This window comes from Lolium rigidum, chromosome 6 (genome assembly GCF_022539505.1).
Source record: "Lolium rigidum isolate FL_2022 chromosome 6, APGP_CSIRO_Lrig_0.1, whole genome shotgun sequence".
In the NCBI taxonomy this organism is placed as follows: Eukaryota; Viridiplantae; Streptophyta; class Magnoliopsida; order Poales; family Poaceae; genus Lolium; species Lolium rigidum.
In genome coordinates, this window is record NC_061513.1 from 47,871,900 (window position 1) to 47,893,716 (window position 21,817).

Consider the following 21,817-nt stretch of genomic DNA (forward strand, 5'->3'; position numbering starts at 1 on the left):
GTAAAGCATGTGTACGAGCCACTGAATTGGTGTAGTAGATTTTCAGAGAGGATCCTAATCTTCACCGCTCCTGCTAGTACTATTCTATTCAAAATGAATCCACAACCAGGCAGGTAAGGCCCCTACTCACGTAGGCAAGCCACCAGTTTCCACTTCTTCCCTAAATTTTGATGATTCTCAGGAAAACAAATGGTTGTATAATCACTAAAAAAACTACATTTGGTCCCTAATGCTGTTGCAGCTTTTGGAAAAAAAATCGGACGCGAGTTGTCTTGCTTGGTCGGCCCCCCTCATAAAAATTTCCTGGCTCCGCCGTTGACACGAACCAGTATGTAGTGCTGGGATAGCAAGTAATGGCCTACACCTAGTTTTTATCAAGGATAATAAGAAACTCACACTTCATCAAATTATAATATAATAGACCTTTCAGCTTTTTATTATGCTCTTTGGATAGTAGTCATGAAGTCATCCTTCCTGGCTAAACTATGGTACACTTGTTCCGCGTTTCACTCAAAGATAATATAGGAACGTACGTGTGCCATGTTGCAAAACATTGAGACCACTTGGAATTTGTCCAAAATATATTATACTCTGTGGAGGAAATTTTTTCCTTGCAATACTTACTTGTTAAGTGCATCTCTATCGATATTGATCTCTGCATCTGCCTCTACCTTGGTCTGTATTTCGATGGACTCTTCAGCATGGAGTGACATGGCTTTATATTGATAGCAGTGTGAGCATATAAGGAAGTAGAGAAGGTTCAGTACTCCCATGAAGGCAATGAAATAGAAGTAATAGTCAAGTTTGCTGAGATTAATATCCTCTGTCAACCAGCTTGTGTTGCCATGTCTGCTGGTCACCTTTTTTGTGATATTTGCCAGAGCAGCTGTCAAGTAGTTTGCTCCAGCTAAACTAACGAAAAACAGGGATCCTGCTAGGGTTAGCATGTGCTCTGGGAACTGCTTATTATAGAACTCAATTTGTCCAACTGCATTGAAGGCCTCGGCAATACCCATCAGGACCAATTGGGGGGCAAGCCAAAAGACTGACATTGGTGATATTCCTCCATTAGACAATGCTGAGTTCCTCCTTTTGCGCTCAACAAATCCTGCTACCACCATTGAAATGAGAGAAAACACCAATCCTACTCCCTGTCTCTGAAGAAGTGTAATTCCACTTTCCACCCCACTGAATCTTCTAGCCATGGGTACTAGAAGTCGGTCATAAATGGGGATGAATAAAGTTAGGGCCAGGAAGGATATGGATAAAACACAGGTCGGTGGAATTTCGAAGTGTGGCCCAACGTGACAGTCCATTGTTAATGCTTGCAATATTACGTAGCTGAATTGTTGAGCAACCGCGACGAAGCATATGATGCCAGAAATCCAAATAGGCACAATTCTTATCAAACATTTAACCTCTTCTATCTGCTGGATACTGCTAAGCTCCCACGAGTTCCTTGCAGAACCGTCATCATTTATATCACCGTCCCTTATAATTGCACCTTTGTTCAGAAACCTGAGGATGAATCACAATGAAAAGTGGGTATACATTAGAATCTACATATATTAATTTTATATTATCAGTATTTTTGTTTGACATGATCCGCATGCTGTTTGTGTTTCTATTTCAGTTTACAAAGGCATGCAGGAAATTCTATTCACTTTATGTTACCTGAACTGGGAAGTTAGTGGCAGTCTGAAAATACGGGTTCCCCTTGTGGGAGGGTTGTAGAGTAGAAAGTCTTGTTGATTTATATCGCGAGGATATGGTAGCTTGAGTTTTCTCTTTTTAAATGACACCACTAAAACTTGGGCAATCCCAGTGAAGATGCTTCCCTCTGGTGGTACATGGACGTAGAGTCTTGTACCCATAAATAAGACTATAATTCCCATAAACAAGAAGAATGTGGGTATGCCAAATCCTATTGGCCAGCTGATATTGTTCTGTATGTAGACGAGAATAGTCAAAGAGAACACCAGGGAAGCAGTAGTTGTGCCATAGTACCAGTTATAATAGCTGCTCAGGCCCTTGCGGCCTTTTTCATCAGTTATATCGAATTGGTCTACTCCAAAGGGAAGACTGCATGGTTTGATTGCTCCACCGCCGATGGTTATAAACCCAAGAGAAAGGTATAGCACACTCAGCTGGAGTCTTGATGGACTATTGCAGTGCTCGCCAAACTGGGTCGTTTGATTGCAGCCTGGTGGTTTGAGAGCTGGAACTGATGCAGATAAAGTCAACCCCAGCATCCCCTGTTTTGACAACGAATAAATAGACAGATTAGACTCTGAGCAAATGCAAAATTTAATAGTTGATGATGTTTGCATCTTGTCAAAATTTTAGTGCACTTGCTTTATTCATATTTTTGTAGCTCATGTAAGGTTGTTGCCATGGAGGCGATGCCTCGGCCTCTGCATCAATTGATGCATGCGGCTTTTTATTTCCACCTAAATAGTAAATAAATATCATCTGCTGAGATATCAAGTTCTGTTGCACTAAATCAACAGATAAGTGTTAATCATTGGCTAGAGTTCATTGCACATGCCATTTCAGTATTTCACTACCTAAATGTTAACAATATTGCTGGCTATTACATTCATTTACTAGATTTATTTCGACAACGAGACTGATCATGAATTTCTTTTTGTCAACACAACTACACAAGCAGGTGAAATGGGGCTGTGCCATGGACATACCAGGAAGGTAAAGAAGGATCCATAGGCTAGGGTTCTGAACCGTCCCAGGTAGGCGTCGGAGATGAAGGCGCCTAGCAACGGCGCAAAGTTAAACGTACCATAGAAGATATTGGTAATGTTTGCTGCCGAGAGCTGCCCCATGTTGAAGCGCTTCACCAGATAGACCGTCAGATTTGCTGCCACCCCAATAGACCCAACATTCTCAAATGCCACAGTTCCTGCATACAAAGAAAATGACAAACACTCAGTACTGTACCAGACAACGGTGGGATTTTGAGTTTATTCGTGTGCAAAATATGATAATGTTCCATACAATTGTACAAAGTTGCACTAGTGTCAACGATGGTTATGCAGATGCCGGGTGTAAGCGTAAAACCTTTTTAAGTAATAAAGAGCCCTTTATCAGCAAAAAGTACCAAGCTTGGCTTTTTATATGTTTATCCTAACTCTGATTCGCTTTGGCACGCATAATAGTTTGTGTGGCCTCTTGTGTATAAGTAGGGATGGAAACGTAGCAGAGAGTTTTTGTCTTTTCAGTGGAAACGGAAATTTTTAGATGAAAACAAAGTGGAAAATGACAATGCGTTTTCCGAGGTTACAGAAGTGGAATTTCCGTTTGTGACAGGCCCAACAAGCCTATTCTACTACCTAATCTTATAAACCATTCGGTCTTCTCCCCTAATGGAGAAGGCGTGGTTGCGTGACCTTGGGTTAGGGACACAAAACCACCCACCCATCCTCCACATTTTTATCAATGTCGTACTCTATTTTGTTTATATATGTTTACTGACCGTTTACAAAATTATATCTTTCGTGGTTTCTGTATTTTTCGTTACATTTTTATCCGTAATAGGCTAGTTGACACTTTTATTGGGGAAAAAGGCCATGACCGGATAGTAAAACAGTCAAACCCAAGCCAATTCTAAGCATGTTTTGTTTCCACTTCCTCTGTTTTCGTTAAATTTTCATCCCTAATAGGCTAGAGGACACCAAAATTTATTGGGGAAAAAGGTTATGACCGGGTAGTAAAACAGTCAAACCCAAGCGAAAATATGAGCCTGTATGCATCATAATTGTTCGGAAATTTTCAAAAATTCCAGCTTCTTCTAATCATTTGTATTAAATGTCACCCCACTCTTTTGTCATCATGGGACTTTTTTGAACATTCCACGGAGCTATTATTTGTCTCACTTAAAATTGCCTTGTAGGAATAAGTATTCGCTTAGCTTTTATTTTAAGTTAAATTTTTTAAGTTTGACCAACTTAAAAAATATCAACATTTATAACACAAAATTAAAATCACTAGATTCATCTTAAAATTTAGCTTCGTTATAAACTATTCATGTCACAGATATTGGTTAATTTTTCTACGAGGTTAGTCAGGAAAAAATAAAAAATAAATTTATAGGCTGAAGTACACCAATTCGCAGGCACGGGGAGCACGAAAGCAGATCAAGAGGGGGAACGCGCTGTAAACTCAGTAAACCCCACCGACGATCTTGCTAGCCGCCTAGCTAATTCGGTGGCAGAGCCGGATGTACTTCGGCCACGCTCCTCTACATCCGGCTGAGCTACAGGCCTATCTGAACGACAAAATCTCGGAAAAAGAAGCAGGTTGGGAGATGGTTGGAGAGAAAGGAAGCAAATCTTAGCTATGACCAGTTCGTACGTACCTATGATGAAGGGCATGCACTTCCATCCCTGACCTGCCTTCCTCCTCTGGCCGCCGTTCCTCTCCAACACCTGACCATCTCCCACCTCCACCGCCTCCATTGCAGCTGCAGCAGCGACGGCCATGTCTCTGAGAGAAAATGGTCGATCAGTCGGGAGCTAGCTACCAATCTGCAAGACGTTCAGTCTCATGGAAGAGGACGCCGTGTGCATACATCGGTTCATATATACGACAGAGCTAGCTGGCGTGTGCTCTCGCCAGAAGCCCATAAGGCAAGTAATTAAGCCTTTCTTTTTGAGGTAAAGTAATTAAGCCTTTCGGTCAGCACTATACGACGTGCTATTTTTTACCAACCGCTTTATTGCAGCGGAGTTAGAGCACCTACAGCTACAGGCTTGCAAGGCCTCTATCCAATTTTGAGCCCAGCTTTAACCACTGATTTATAAGATAAGTACAGTATAAAAAGCAAAGCGGCGACACCCCTCAAAAAAGATAAGATAAGTATAAAAAGCTGTAAATCAATATACAGCAATAAATGTACTACCATTGAATTCTGAAAAAATGTTTTGGTGGTATAACTTTTGTGACAGATAAATCATACCCCATTAGCTAATTTCACAATTAAAGTTAAGCTCAAACCTGGAGTGTTATTAGGGAAACTCAAATGGGCCACCATAGGACTCAATTTGTGTCAGATTGGAGGCAGCCACGCACAATGTCCGCCCATCATCTTCAGCCGCGTCTCCCAAAGCGGCACCCAAAGGATTTGGGGTGCGCCGGACAAAAAATCGTTCCCAATCGCGTGCTCTAAATGTCCTTTTTATTCGGCACGGCCCAATACGGTGTCCGGCGCCCCGAGCCCGTCCCCGCTATACATGGGACGCTCCGGGAACGCTGGACACAACGAAATGAGAGGCGAGGAGACGCGGGCCCAACGCGTCAGCAGGTCAGACGCTCAATCCCCACCTACATAGCAACGGTGCAGGGAAGGGGAACCGTCGCATTGGCAACCGCGTTGATCGACGCGCGAATCGCCGGAATGGAGCATGGACTCCGCGGAAGAGCAACCGCCGCTCTCTTCGATATTTGCGCCGCCGTTCATTCGCGCTCAATAAGACCTCTACGTATGTGCTTTCCGATCTACAACCGGCTGCCATTCATCGAAACATGTCCTCTCTCACAATGAGCGACCTCTCTCATCTTCCATCAGACACCGACAACGAGGGTAAGCCGCCAGGATGGCGCCACTAGTGGGACAAAGCTGCGACGCCTAGCAGCGATGATTCCCCGCCACCGGACAGCGTCGAGGAATGGGAGGCCGAGGAGAAGGAGGAGGAGGAGGAGGATGAAGAAGAGGCTGAGGCGGCGGCCCGGGCGAAGGCGGAGGCGGAGGCGAAAGCGAAGGTGAAGGCGCAGCCGGCGAGCACCGTCGAGGACGAGGAGGACATAAGTTCCACCGACGCGTCGAACGACACTGCCTCTTCGGAAGAGGTGACGAGAAGGAAGCGCCACCGTGAGGACGACGAGGCGGGGCCATCAAATTAGAAGTACTTAAAAAAATTATATGTAATTTGTTTATGTTTTTTTCGAAGTGTTTATATGTAATTTGTTTATGTTGCACCGCTTTGAATATTAGTACAGCAATATTAGTACAGAGTTACCTACACATTTCTTCTATCTATTAAAATAAAAATACAGTATTTTAAAGTTTTGGGGGCGTGTTTGGGGGACGCGGCTGGGGATCGACATCCCCCAAGCGCGGCATGAAGGAAACACGTCCCCCAAACGATAAATCTGGCGCTGTTTGGGGGCGCTTTGGGGGACGCGGCTGAAGATGCTCTACACCTTAGGACATCTCCATTTTTTTCTGGGCATTCTTTTTCAAACATGTAAATATATCGGATTTCTATTTTCGTGCCATCGGGTCCTTAGTTGTGCTCAGTTTTCCCCAGCCGCTTAGTTTTTCCTCAGTTTTCCCCAAGCCCTTGTCTGAAACCCTCACAAGGAGCTCAGACAGGAGGAATCCCGTTAAGTTGACTGTTGGTTGGTGCTGGCAAGTGGGGCCGCTATTGGTGCCCTGCAGTGGACACGTCTCCACTTATCCAGATCATCGTGGGACCTACAACTTGTGAACGTTAGAGCATCGGACCCATAGCTTACCCAGGTGACCGTTGCAAAATGGGAGCCCGAGCCAGCCCCGCGCCCGTGCCCGTGCCATTGCTTCCCCTTTCTTTCCCCGCGCCCCATTTTTCTTCTTCTCCGCCAGCGGCAACCCTTCTCTGGCAGACGGGTGATTTCTAGTTTCTCTTTGAACTCCCGTTCTTCATGGCCGCAGTATGGACCCGTGCCTTTAACAAGATGCCCTGACTGCCCACGCCAGGAGCCTCTGAAGCGGTCGATCTGTAAGACGGACGACAACAGCAACCGTGGCTGTGAGTTCGTTGCATGCGACATCTTGCCATATAGAGAGGGGGATAAGGTTAGATCTCGCTCCAATTGCTCTGTTTTCTCTCAATTTTCTTGTTATTCTCTCGAATTTGGGATTTAGGGTTCACGTTGTTGTTTTCAGATCCTGAAGAAATGCAGGTATTTCGAGTGGATCGATGTGTACGTTTAGAGGCTTCAATTGCAGGAATCAATTGGCGCTATTGGGGAGCGCAATTTGGGAGGGGGGACTTGCTGTAGAGAATGCGGTGGAGAGAGGAGCCGTTCCGATTATGCCTAATGCTCCTAATGCAGAATTGGTGGAAGTGAAGGGAGAACTGAAGAAAATGAACAAGCAGTTAAGGCAGCTGATCGAGTCGAAGAAGCAAGCTAATCTGATGGCTGGTTGTTTTTTGTTGTTGTTTAATTGCGATCGGATTCTTATCATTGCTCCTCAGGCGCTAGAAGTTGTTACAAGGGATCCCTTGTTACAAATCCATTGTTCAATTACGTATACTTGTAGTTGTTTTCAAAGTTAGTGTGTGCATTCACCGAAATTACCAAAAAAAATACGTGTTAGGGAATATAGGAATGCTAAAGATAGGTTATAATTGTTAGAGGGGTGACAAATAATGCATTAACCAAAATCCCACAAATATATATGTCTCATGTTTATACCAAAATTATACCACTTTTGGAACGTTTCAAATAACCAAAACTATATCCCAAACTATATTCCCTAAAAGAAAAGGAATGCTAAAGAAAGTTGATAATTGTTAGAGGGGTGATAAATAATCCATTCACCGAAATCCCACAAATATGTATGCCTCATGTTTATACCAAAATTATACCACTTTTGGAACGTTTCAAATAACCAAAACTATATCCCAAACCATATTCCCTAAAAGAAAAGGAATGCTAAAGAAAGTTGATAATTGTTAGAGGGGTGATAAATAATCCATTCACCGAAATCTCCCAAATATGCCAAATATGTATGTCTAATGTTTATACCAAAATTATACCACTTTTGGGCAGTTTCAAATTACCAAAACTATATTCCCTAAAATAAAAGGAATGCTAAATATAGTTGATAATTTTTAGAGGGGTGACAAATAATGCATTCACCAAAATCCCACAAATATGTATGCCTCATATTTATACCAAAATTATACCACATTTGGGACGTTTTAAATAACCAAAACTATATCCCAAACTATATTCCCTAAAAGAAAATGAATGCTAAAGAAAGTTGATAATTGTTAGAGGGGTGATAAATAATAAATTCACCGAAATCCCCCAAATATGTGATACGTCTCAAACGTATCTATAATTTCTTATGTTCCATGCTACTTTTATGACAATACTCACATGTTTTATACACACTTTACATCATTTATATGCATTTTCCGGCACTAACCTATTGACAAGATGCCGAAGCGCCGGCTCTCGTTTTGTGCTGTTTTTGGTTTCGAAATCCTACAAAGGAAATATTCTCGGAATTGGACGAAATCAACGCCCGAGGTCTTATTTTTCCACGGAGCTTCCGGAAGACCGAAGAGGATACGAAGTGGGGCCACGAGGTGGCGACACACTAAGGCGGCGCGGCCAAGGAGGGGCCCACGCCGCCCTAGTGTGTGGGCCCCTCGTGAGGCCCCCGACTCTGCCCTTCCGCCTACTTAAACTCTCCGTCGCGAAAACCCTATTACCGAGAGCCACGATACGGAAAAAGTTCCAAAGACGCCGCCGCCGCCAATCCCATCTCGGGGGATTCTGGAGATCGCCTCCGGCACCCTGCCGGAGAGGGGAATCATCTCCCGGAGGACTCTACATCACCATGATCGCCTCCGGACTGATGTGTGAGTAGTTCATCCTTGGACTATGGGTCCATAGCAGTAGCTAGATGTTTGTCTTCTCCTCTTGTGCTATCATGTTAGATCTTGTGAGCTGCCTATCATGATCAAGATTGTCTATCTATAATGCTACATGTTGTGTGTGTTGGGATCCGATGAATATGGAATACAATGTCAAGTTGATTATTGATCTATCATATATGTGTTGTTTATGTTCTTGCATGCTCTCCGTTGCTAGTAGAGGCTCTGGCCAAGTTGATACTTGTGACTCCAAGAGGGGGTATTTATGCTCGATAGTGGGTTCATGTCTCCATTGAATGCTGGGGAGTGACAAGCAACCCCTAAGGTTGTGGATGTGCTGTTGCCACTAGGGATAAAACATCAATGCTTTGTCTAAGGATATTTGTGTTGATTACATTACGCACCATACTTAATGCAATTGTCTGTTGTTTGCAACTTAATACTGGAAGGTGTGCGGATGCTAACCCGAAAGTGGACTTTTTAGGCATAGATGCATGCTGGATAGCGGTCTATGTACTTTGTCGTAATGCCCTGATTAAATCTCATATTAGTCATCATGATGTATGTGCATTGTTATGCCCTCTTTATTTGTCACTTGCCCAACTGTAATTTGTTCACCCAACATGCTATTTCTTATTGGAGAGACACCACTAGTGAACTGTGGACCCCGGTCCATTCTTTTACATCTGAAATACAATCTACTACAAACTCTGTTCTTTGTTGTTCTTCGCAAACAAACATCATTCTCTACACCATACGTTTAATCCTTTGTTTACAGCAAGCCAGTGAGATTGACAACCTCATTGTTAAGTTGGGGCAAAAGTATTTTGATTGTGTTGTGCAAGTTCCACGTTGGTGCTGGAATCCCTGGTGTTGCGCCGCACTACACTCCCCCGCCAACAACCTTCACGTGGCCTTCATCTCCTACTGGTTCGATAACCTTGGTTTCATACTGAGGAAAAACTTGCTGCTGTACGCATCACACCTTCCTCTTGGGGTTCCCAACAGACGTGTGTCAACTACACGCCAGCAATATGCCAAATATGTATGTCTCATATTTCTGCCAAAATTATACCACTTTTGGGCCGTTTCAAATTACCAAAACTATATTCCCTAAAAGAAAAGGAATGCTAAAGATAGTTGATAATTGTTAGAGGGGTGATAAATAATCCATTCACCGAAATCCCTCAAATATGTATGCCTCATGTTTATACAAAAATTATACCACTTTTAGGACGTTTCGAATAACCAAAACTATATCCCAAACTATATTCCCTAAAAGTAAAGGAATGCTAAAAAGAGTTGATAATTGTTAGAGGGGTGACAAATAAGGCATTCACCGAAATCTAGTTTTTGTGTGAAAAGTAATGGCTACAAGAAATCGGTGATGGTTTATCATTTTTTGCATGAAAAGTAATGCCTAAAAGAGTTTATAATATTTAGCGCGTGAAAAATAATACAGAAAACCAAACTTGCTGAATCCAGTGGCAAACTGGGAATTTAGCATACATAGAGGGTGGAAGCTAGCCGTCGACAGAGAGAGAGAGGGTGGTGACCCTGTTCAGAGAGAGAGAGGGGTTATCCTGCCCGTTAGATCATACGATCAACGATCGGCGGGCACGATCCGCGTGACAAGGGCTAGACCAATCAGAGCAAGGTTGGGAGTCTGTGAGAATTTGTGAAGGGAGAGGGCAAAACTGAGTAGTATCAAGAAACCGAGGGCACGTGAGTAGTAAACAGACTAAGAGATTCAAATATGAGATTTTAAAAAATGGAAAATACGTGTTTTCTACAATGAAATCTATCTTGGCCTACCTCAAACTATTTGCAATACAAATATACATGAGTGTGAAAATTGTGGCCTTATTCAGACAAAGTATATTTTTGGGAAAGCTGTTTTGGGAAGGGCTTATTGTGGAAAGCCATGCACCTTCATAGCTACTAGGTGATTTGAGAAGTGACAATTTGTGTTAAAACTTGATTTATCTATGATTGTTATGGTTCCCAACGTGGCAGGTCGCGTAAGAAGACTCCATGAGTAAGTGCCACTATGGTTTTATCTTTTTTGGAATTTTTGCACATTAAATGACTTATTTAACCAGCTTAATCCCATTTGCTGACTCTGTGTTGACCAACCACTTGAGGGTTAAAATGAGTATATTACACTAGCCAGTATTAACACTCAAGAGGAAAACTAAGCACACAAAAAATTCTAGTATAAGACTCGAGGGTATACCAAGGCTCGGTTAATTTATGCAAGTAATAATGGGATCTCAATCAGTTAAGATTTGAGGTTAAGATTTGGGGTTCGGCCGTTCAGTTAATTTATTCAGATCTGGAATTTGTTTCTGTGCCTATGATGAATCGTTGGGCACAAATTTGTACAGGGCGGGTTCAGCGAACCATTGCTGTGTACAAATCTGTTGTGCATAAGCTTTGGTTCGCTAACCCCGTCCCCTGTAGATATATAATCGTGTTCAATCTAACTGAAGCTGCCTCTGTTTTTCCTAACTTTGTTATCATGCACGTTACGTTATCGTTGCAACTCATTCACTCATAGTTTCCGTTTGATATGGATCAGGTGTCTAGCAGCGACGTCGGCAATGACGAGGAGGATGAGCACACCAAGGCTCGGCAGGTGCTGCGGAGGCTGCGGGTCGGCTAGTTCGCCTCCTACTTCACCAAAAGTGTCTACAAGTGCCCCATCTGCAGTAGGAGACTCGGCGACACCGGCTTCAACTGCCTCCTCACGCATACCGAGGACATCAGAAGGACCTTCCCCAAAGTCGGCGCGATAGTGAACGTCCACACCTTCCGCGCCAAGCATAAGGCGCTCGGCATTCACCTCCGCAACTTCCAGCGGGTGGAGATCACCGCCGGGCGCATGCCTCCGATCAAGCCCAAGGTGCCCAAGATCAAGGGACAGGGGAGCAAGAACTGGAGGAAGAGCTAGATGGAGTAGGCGGAGTCCAGGACGTGTGCTGCTGCAAAGCAGCCTTTTATTTTGTTGTTGTTACTATGTTGGTGTTGTGAAGAACCTCGTTATTGGCCCTGTTATTATGTTGGTTGCTGTATGTAGCTTATTATCTATCCCTATTCCACTATACTTTGTTGGCCCTACTTTGTTTTTTCGATTTATTATGACGGTGTGAATTTATCATACATTAGCATCATGATTTGCTTCTAGATTTAACTGAATACTCACTACAAGAAATCTGCCATAATATGACGTTTTTTTTATGACTGGAAATCAAAATGTCATAGCTTTATGACGTTCCTAGCTTTGACCGTCCTTGGCCACTCCGGGGGGGCAAAACCCTAGAAAATCGTGACGTTATTGGGCAAAAACGTCATTGGCAATTTAGGTCAAAACGTCATTAGCAAAATTAAGTGGCCTACGACGTTTTTCCAATGCCGATTGCGACAAATCAATAGCGTCATTGGCATTTGGCTCAATACAATGGTATGTGTTTGGCTGCCATGTCATCCATTTTTCCTATGTGTCCCTTTTCGGGTCCCACGCGCCTCACACGTGTCACTGGAAGCAACTGGCTTGAACTAACTGACATGTAGGACCAACTGATACTTGTGGGACAAAGGCGTCTGATACTCTCCGACGTATCGATAATTTCTTATGTTCCATGCTACATTATTGATGATATCTACATGTTTTATACACATTATATGTCGTATTTATGCATTTTCCGGCACTAACCTATTAACGAGATGCCGAAGAGCCAGTTGTTGTTTTCTCGCTGTTTTTGGTTTCGTAAATCCTAGTAAAGAAATATTCTCGGAATTGGACGAAATCAACGCCCGGGGTCCTATTTTTGCACGAAGCTTCCGGAAGACCGAGGGGGAAAGGAAGTGGGGCCACGAGGCGCCGACACGCTAGGGCGGCGCGGCCCGGCCCCCGGCCGCGCCAGCCTCGGCGTGTGGGGCCCTCGTGTGGCCCCCGCGTTGCCCTTCCGCCTACCTAAAGCCTCCGTCGCGAAACCCTCCGTACCGAGAGCCACGATACGGAAAACCTTATCGAGACGCCGCCGCCGCCAATCCCATCTCGGGGGATTCCGGAGATCACCTCCGGCACCCCGCCGGAGAGGGGATTCATCTCCCGGAGGACTCTTCACCGCCATGGTCGCCTCCGGAGTGATGAGTGAGTAGTTCACCCCTGTTCTATGGGTCCATAGCAGTAGCTAGATGGTTGTCTTCTCCTCATGTGCTTCATTGTCGGATCTTGTGAGCTGCCTAACATGATCAAGATCATCTATCTGTAATTCTATATGTTGTGTTTGTCGGGATCCGATGGATAGAGAATACTATGTTATGTTAATTATCAAGTTATTACCTATGTGTTGTTTATGATCTTGCATGCTCTCCGTTATTAGTAGAGGCTCGGCCAAGTTTTTGCTCTTAACTCCAAGAGGGAGTATTTATGCTCGATAGTGGGTTCATGCCTCCATTAAATCCGGGGACGAGTGACGGAAAGTTCTAAGGTTGTGGATGTGCTCGTTGCCACTAGGGATAAAACATTGATGCTATGTCTAAGGATGTAGTTATTGATTACATTACGCACCATACTTAATGCAATTGTCCGTTGTTTTGCAACTTAATACTCGGAAGGGGTTCGGATGATAACCTGAAGGTGGACTTTTTAGGCATAGATGCATGATGGATAGCGGTCTATGTACTTTGTCGTGATGCCCAATTAAATCTCACTATATTTATCATATCATGTATGTGCATTGTTATGCCCTCTCTATTTGTCAATTGCCCGACTGTAATTTGTTCACCCAACATACTTTTATCTTATGGGAGAGACACCTCTAGTGAACTGTGGACCCCGGTCCTATTCTTTACATCGCATACAATCTACTGCAATTGTTCTTTACTATTTTCTCGCAAACAATCATCTTCCACACAATACGGTTAATCCTTTGTTACAGCAAGCCGGTGAGATTGACAACCTCACTCGTTTCGTTGGGGCAAAGTACTTTGGTTGTGTTGTGCAGGTTCCACGTTGGCGCCGGAATCCCCGGTGTTGCGCCGCATTACATTTCGCCACCATCAACCTTCAACGTGCTTCTTGGCTCCTCCCTGGTTCGATAAACCTTGGTTTCTTTCTGAGGGAAAACTTGCTACTTTCTGCATCACACCTTCCTCTTGGGGTTCCCAACGGACGTGTGTCAACTGCACGCATCAAGCTCTTTTTCTGGCGCCGTTGCCGGGGAAGGAAGAAAAGTTACACCGCAAAGATTTTCAACTCCCACGTCAACAACTCTTTTTCTGGCGCCGTTGCCGGGGAGATCAAGACACGCTGCAAGGGGAGTCTCCACAATCCAATCTCTTTACTTTGTTTTTATCTTGCTTTATTTTATTACTTGTTTCCTGCATTATATCAAAACACAAAAAAATTAGTTGCTAGCTTTACTTTATTTACTGTCTTGCACTCTATATCAAAAACACACAAAAAAATTAGTTACTTGCATTTACTTTATCTAGTTTGCTTTATTTACTACTGCTAAAATGGCCACTCCTGAAAATACTAAGTTGTGTGACTTCACAACCACAAATAATAATGATTTCTTATGCACACCTATTGCTCCACCTGCTACTACATCAGAATTCTTTGAAATCAAACCTGCTTTACTGAATCTTGTTATGAGAGAACAATTTTCTGGTGTTAGTTCTGATGATGCTGCTGCCCATCTCAATAATTTTGTTGAATTGTGTGAAATGCAAAAGTATAAAGATGTAGATGGTGACATTATAAAATTAAAATTGTTTCCTTTCTCATTAAGAGGAAGAGCTAAAGATTGGTTGCTATCTCAAGAATAGTATTGATTCATGGACTAAATGCAAGGATGCTTTTATTGGTAGATATTATCCCCCTGCTAAAATTATATCTTTGAGGAGTAGCATAATGAATTTTAAACAATTGGATAATGAGCATGTTGCACAAGCTTGGGAAAGAATGAAATCTTTGGTTAAAAATTACCCAACCCATGGACTGACTACTTGGATGATCATCCAAACCTTCTATGCAGGACTAAATTTTTCTTCGCGGAATTTATTGGATTCAGCTGCTGGAGGTACCTTTATGTCCATCACTTTGGGGGCGGCAACAAAGCTCCTTGATAATATGATGATAAATTACTCTGAATGGCACACGGAAAGAGCCCCACAAGGTAAGAAGGTAAATTCTGTCGAAGAAACCTCTTCCTTGAGTGATAAGATTGATGCTATTATGTCTATGCTTGTGAATGATAGGACTAATGTTGATCCTAATAATGTTCCGTTAGCTTCATTGGTTGCTCAAGAAGAACATGTTGATGTAAACTTCATTAAAAATAATAATTTCAACAACAATGCTTATCGGAACAATTCTAGTAATAACTATAGGCCATATCCTTATAATAATGGTAACGGTTATGCTAATTCTTATGGGAATTCTTACAAAAATAATAGGAACACACCCCCTGGACTTGAAGCCATGCTTAAAGAATTTATTAGTACACAAACTGCTTTTAACAAATCTGTTGAGGAAAAGCTTGATAAAATTGATATTCTTGCTTCTAGAGTTGATAGACTTGCCTCTGATGTTGATCTTTTAAAATTGAAAGTTATGCCTAATAAGGATATTGATAATAAGATTACTACTACAGAAAATGCCATCCAAGTTAGAATTAATGAGAATATAAGATTAATGGCTGAATTGCGTGCTAGGTGGGATAGAGAAGAAAATGAAAAACTAGCTAAAGAGAATAATGTAGCTAAAGTTTGGACTATTACCACCACAAGTAATGTTGATTCATCACATGTTGCTACACCTCCTACTGTCAATGGTAAAATAATTGGTGTTGGCAATGTTTCTGCTCCTAGTGCAAAGCGTACAAAACTGCCTGAAATTGCTAAAGCTGTCGAAATTGCTTGTGATAAAACTCGCTGAAATTTTTTCCAACCTTGGGGACAATGATCCCATTGCTGTAGCTCATAATGATTTAGATTTTTATGATTGCCACGTCTCTGAAGTTATAAAGTTCTTACAAAAACTTGCTAAGAGTCCCAATGCTAGTGCTATAAATTTAGCCTTTACAAAACATATTACAAATGCTCTCATAAAAGCTAGAGAAGAGAAACTAAAACTTGAAACTTCTATTCCTAGAAAGCTAGAGGATGGTTGGGAGCCCATCATTAAAATAAGGGTCAATGATTTTGATTGTAATGCTTTATGTGATCTTGGTGCAAGTATTTCGTTATGCCTAAGAAAGTCTATGATATGCTTGACTTGCCACCATTGAAAAATTGTTATTTGGATGTTAATCTCATCGATAATGCTAAAAAGAAACCTTTGGGGAGAGTTGATAATGTTCATATTATGGTTAACAATAACCTTGTCCCCGTTGATTTTGTTGTCTTGGATATTGAATGCAATGCATCTTGCCCCATTATATTGGGAAGACCTTTTCTTCGAACCGTTGGTGCTACTATTGATATGAAGGAAGGTAATATTAAATATCAATTTCCTCTCAAGAAAGGTATGGAGCACTTCCCTAGAAAAAGAATGAAGTTACCTTATGATTCTATTATTAGAGCAAATTATGATGTTGATGCTTCATCTCTCGATAACACTTGATATACACTTTACGCGCCTAGGCGAAAGGCGTTAAAGAAAAGCGCTTATGGGAGACAACCCATGTTTTTTCTACAGTATTTTTGTTTTATATTTGAGTCTTGGAAGTTGTTTACTACTGTAGCAACCTCTCCTTATCTTAGTTTTGTGTTTTGTTTTGCCAAGTAAAGTCTTTGATAGTAAGGTTCATACTAGATTTGGATTACTCGCGCGATTCTAGATTTCTTTGCTTGTCACGAATTTCGACCTGCCTCCCCGTAGGTAGCTCAGTAAAATTAAGCTAATTTACGTGCGTGATCCACAGATATGTACGCAACTTTCATTCAATTTGGGCATTTTCATTTGAGCAAGTCTGGTGCCTCAATAAAATCCATCTTTACGGACCGTTCTGTTTTGACAGATTCTGCCTTTTATTTCGCATTGCCTCTTTTGCTATGTTGGATGAATTTCTTTGATCCATTAATGTCCATTAGCTTTATGCAATGTCCAGAAGTGTTAAGAATGATTGTGTCACCTCTGAACATGTTAATTTTTATTGTCCACTAACCCTCTAATGAGTTGTTTCGAGTTTGGTGTGGAGGAAGTTTTCAAGGATCAAGAGAGGAGTATGATACAATATGATCAAGGAGAGTGAAAGCTCTAAGCTTGGGGATGCCCCCGTGGTTCACCCCTGCATATTCTAAGAAGACTCAAGCGTCTAAGCTTGGGGATGCCCAAGGCATCCCTTCTTCATCGACAACATTATCAGGTTCCTCCCCTGAAACTATATTTTTATTCAGTCACATCTTATGTGCTTTGCTTGGAGCGTCGGTTTGTTTTTGTTTTTGTTTTTGTTTGAATATAATGGATCCTAGCATTCATTGTGTGGGAGAGAGACACGCTCCGCTGTTGCATATGGACAAATATGTCCTTAGGCTTTACTCATAGTATTCATGGCGAAGGTTGAATCTTCTTCGTTAAATTGTTATATGGTTGGAATCGGGAAATGCTACATGTAGTAATTCTAAAATGTCTTGAATAATTTGATACTTGGCAATTGTTGTGCTCATGTTTAAGCTCTTGCATCATATACTTTGCACCCATTAATGAAGAAACACAAAGAGCTTGCTAAAATTTGGTTTGCATATTTGGTCTCTCTAAAGTCTAGATAATTTCTAGTATTGAGTTTTGAACAACAAGGAAGACGGTGTAGAGTCTTATAATGTTTACAATATGTCTTTTATGTGAGTTTTGCTGCACCGTTCATCCTTGTGTTTGTTTCAAATAACCTTGCTAGCCTAAACCTTGTATCGAGAGGGAATACTTCTCATGCATCCAAAATCCTTGAGCCAACCACTATGCCATTTGTGTCCACCATACCTACCTACTACATGGTATTTCTCCGCCATTCCAAAGTAAATTGCTTGAGTGCTACCTTTAAAATTCCATCATTCGCCTTTACAATATATAGCTCATGGGACAAAATAGCCTAAAAACTATTGTGGTATTGAATATGTACTTATGCACTTTATCTCTTATTAAGTTGCTTGTTGTGCGATAACCATGTTCCTGGGGACGCCATCAACTCTTTGTTGAATATCATGTGAGTTTCTATGCATGTCCGTCTTGTCTGAAGTAAGAGAGATCTACCACTTTAATGGTTAGAGCATGCATATTGTTAGAGAAGAACATTGGGCCGCTAACTAAAGCCATGAATCATGGTGGAAGTTTCAGTTTTGGACATATATCCTCAATCTCATATGAGAACACTAATTGTTGCCACATGCTTATGCATTAAAGAGGAGTCCATTATCTCGTTGTCCATGTTGTCCCGGTATGGATGTCTAAGTTGAGAATAATCAAAAGCGAGAAATCCAAAATGCGAGCTTTCTCCTTAGACCTTTGTACAGGCGGCATGGAGGTACCCCTTTGTGACACTTGGTTAAAACATGTGTATTGCGATGATCCGGTAGTCCAAGCTAATTAGGACAAGGTGCGGGCACTATTAGTATACTATGCATGAGGCTTGCAACTTGTAAGATATAATTTACATAAATCATATGCTTTATTACTACCGTTGACAAAATTGTTTCATGTTTTCAAAATAAAAGCTCTAGCACAAATATAGCAATCGATGCTTTCCTCTTTGAAGGCCCATTCTTTTACTTTTATGTTGAGTCAGTTCACCTATTTCTCTCCACCTCAAGAAGCAAACACTTGTGTGAACTGTGCATTGATTCCTACTGATACGTCTCCGACGTATCGATAATTTCTTATGTTCCATACCATATTATTGATGATACCTACATGTTTTATGCACACTTTATGTCATATTCGTGCATTTTCTGGAACTAACCTATTAACAAGATGCCGAAGTGCCGGTTCCTGTTTTCTGCTGTTTTTGGTTTCGAAATCCTAGTAACGAAATATTCTCGGAATTGGACGAAACGAAGACCCGGGTTCCTATTTTCACCGGAAGCATCCAGAACACCCGAGAGCCGCCGGAGGGGGCCCTGTGGGCCCCGGATGATAGGGTGGCGCGGCCCGGGCCCCGGCCGCGCCGGCCTATGGTGTGGCCACCCCTTCGACCCTCCTGCGCCGCCTCTTCGCCTATATAAAGCCTCCGTCGCGAAAACCCCGATACGAAGAACCACGATACGGAAAACCTTCCGGAGCCGCCGCCATCGCGAAGCCAAGATCCGGGGGACGGGAGTCTCCGTTCCGGCACCCCGCCGGAGCGGGGAAGTGCCCCCGGAAGGCTTCTCCATCGACACCGCTGCCATCTCCACCGCCATCTTCATCACGGCTGCTGCTCCCATGAGGAGGGAGTAGTTCTCCATCGAGGCTCGGGGCTGTACCGGTAGCTATGTGGTTCATCTCTCTCCTATGTACTTCAATACAATAATCTCATGAGCTGCCTTACATGATTGAGATTCATATGATGATGCTTGTAATCTAGATGTCATTATGCTAGTCAAGTGAGTTTTACTTATGTGATCTCCTGGAGACTCCTTGTCCCACGTGTGTAAAGGTGACGAGTGTGTGCACCGTGTGGGTCTCTTAGGCCATATTTCACAGAATACTTATTCACTCGTTGAATGGCATAGTGAGGTGCTTATTTATATCTCTTTATGATTGCAATATGTTTGTATCACAATTTATCTATGTGCTACTCTAGCAATGTTATTAAAGTAGTTTTATTCCTCCCGCACGTGTGCAAAGGTGACGATGTGTGCACCGTGTTAGTACTTAGTTTATGCTATGATCATGATCTCTTGTAGATTGCGAAGTTAACTATTGCTATGATAATATTGATGTGATCTATTCCTCCTACATATGCATGAAGGTGACGAGTGTGCATGCTATGTTAGTACTTGGTTTAGTCTTTTGATCTATCTTACACTAAAGGTTACTAAAATATGAGCATTATTGTGGAGCTTGTTAACTCCGGCATTGAGGGTTCGTGTAATCCTACGCAATGTGTTCATCATCCAACAAGAGTGTAGAGTATGCATTTATCTATTCCGTTATGTGATCAATGTTGAGAGTGTCCACTAGCGAAAGTCTAATCCCTAGGCCTTGTTCCTAAATACGCTATCGTCTGCTTGTTTACTCGTTTCTACTGCGTTACTACTCGTTGCGTTACTATCTGCTTGCATTACTATCGCTTGTTTATCGTCCCGGGCAAAGCACTTTTCCGGTGCCGTTGCTACATACCACCCGTATTTCACTATCTCTTCGCCGAACTAGTGCACCTATTAGGTGTGTTGGGGACACAAGAGACTTCTTGCTTTGTGGTTGCGGGGTTGCATGAGAGGGATATCTTTGACCTCTTCCTCCCCGAGTTCGATAAACCTTGGGTGATCCACTTAAGGGAAACTTGCTCGCTGTTCTACAAACCTCTGCTCTTGGAGGCCCAACACTGTCTACATGAATAGAAGCTCCCGTAGACATCAAGCACTTTTCTGGCGCCGTTGCCGGGGAGGGAAGGTAAACGGCACTCACACATTGGCAAGCCCGGCAACTGAGCACTTTTCCTCCCTCGTCAACTACGCGCCAAGCACTTTTCTCGGCGCCGTTGCCGGGGAGGAAAGGTAAAGGCACTCATACTACGGTCCCGGGTAAAGTATTTTTCACGGCGCCGTTGTGTTTGTGCTCGAAGCTATTTCCTTTAGATCCTGCAATTGCATCTTTTTGTTTCTTGTTTACACTAGTTTGGCATAATGGACAACAATGAGCTTCTTATTCTATTTCCTGATTTAAAACATGGATTGTTTGATGCGAAAATTAAAAAACCTATGAAATCTTATTTGCATGCTCGGTAGTAATATTAGTATGAACGCTTTGAACACCATTGTTGATAATAATATAGAAAGTTCTAAGCTTGGGGAAGCTGGTTTTCATGATCTTTTTAGTCCCCCAAGCATTGAGGAGAAAATTTACTTTGATGATGCTATGTCTCCTATATTTGATGATGAGAATAATGATGATAGCTACTTTGTTGAATTTGCTCCCACTACAACTAATAAAATTGATTATGCCTATGTGGAGAGTAATAATTTTATGCATGAGACTCGTGATAAGAATGCTTTATGTGATAGTTATATTGTTGAGTTTGCTCATGATGCTACTGAAAGTTATTATGAGAGAGGAAAATATGGTTGTAGAAATTTTCATGTTACTAAAATGCCTCTCTATGTGCTGAAATTTTTGATGCTACACTTGTTTTATCTTCCTATGCTTGTTACTTTGCTCTTCATGAACTTGTTCATTTACAAGATTCCTATGCATAGGAAGCATGTTAGACTTAAATGTGTTTTGAATTTGCCTCTTGATGCTCTCTTTTGCTTCGAATACTATTTCTTGCGAGTGCATCATTAAAACTCATTGAGCCCATCTTAATGGCTATAAAGAAAAGAACTTCTTGGGAGATAACCCATGTGTTATTTTGCTACAGTACTTTGTTTTATATTTGTGTCTTGGAAGTTATTTACTACTGTAGCAACCTCTCCTTATCTTAGTTTTATGTTTTGTTGTGCCAAGTAAAGTCTTTGATAGTAAAGTAAATACTAGATTTGGATTACTCGCGCAGTTCCAGATTTCTTTTGCTGTCACGAATCTGGGTCTAATTCTCTGTAGGTAACTCAGAAAATTATGCCAATTTACGTGAGTGATCCTCGGATATGTACGCAACTTTCATTCAATTTGGGCATTTTCATTTGAGCAAGTCTGGTGCCCTTTTAAAATTCGTCTTTACGGACTGTTCTGTTTTGACAGATTCTGCCTTTTATTTCGCATTGCTTCTTTCGCTGTGTTGGGTGGATTTCTTTGTTCCATTACCTTCCAGTAGCTTTGAGCAATGTCCAGAAGTGTTAAGAATGATTGTGTCACCTCTGAACATGTGAGTTTTTGATTGTGCACTAACCCTCTAATGAGTTTGTTTCGAGTTTGGTGTGGAGGAAGTTTTCAAGGGTCAAGAGAGGAGGATGATATACTATGATCAAGAAGAGTGAAAGCTCTAAGATTGGGGATGCCCCGG

General features: G+C 42.1%; 1 protein-coding gene across 1 annotated transcript; it reads right to left on the bottom strand.

Annotated features, from left to right (window-relative positions):
* Window positions 1–620: 620 nt before the first annotated feature.
* On the bottom strand, window positions 621–4,496 carry LOC124662567 (protein NRT1/ PTR FAMILY 2.12-like). Its single transcript, XM_047200385.1, has 5 exons — window positions 4,373–4,496; window positions 2,700–2,917; window positions 1,675–2,255; window positions 1,419–1,518; window positions 621–1,001 (listed from the first exon to the last, which is right to left on the bottom strand). Exons 1-5 carry the CDS (start codon window positions 4,494–4,496, stop codon window positions 621–623), a joined length of 1,404 nt encoding a protein of 467 aa, XP_047056341.1.
* Window positions 4,497–21,817: the final 17,321 nt, after the last annotated feature.

Coding starts and splice junctions, on each gene's coding strand:
- LOC124662567 (XM_047200385.1), bottom strand. CDS start 4,496: ATGGCCGTCGCTGCTGCAGCTGCAATGGAGGCGGTGGAGGTGGGAGAT. Junction 2,256..2,699: donor GATCCTTCTTTACCTTCCTG/GTATGTCCATGG, acceptor TTGTCAAAACAG/GGGATGCTGGGGTTGACTTT. Junction 1,002..1,418: donor GTATCCAGCAGATAGAAGAG/GTTAAATGTTTG, acceptor GGTATTGCCGAG/GCCTTCAATGCAGTTGGACA.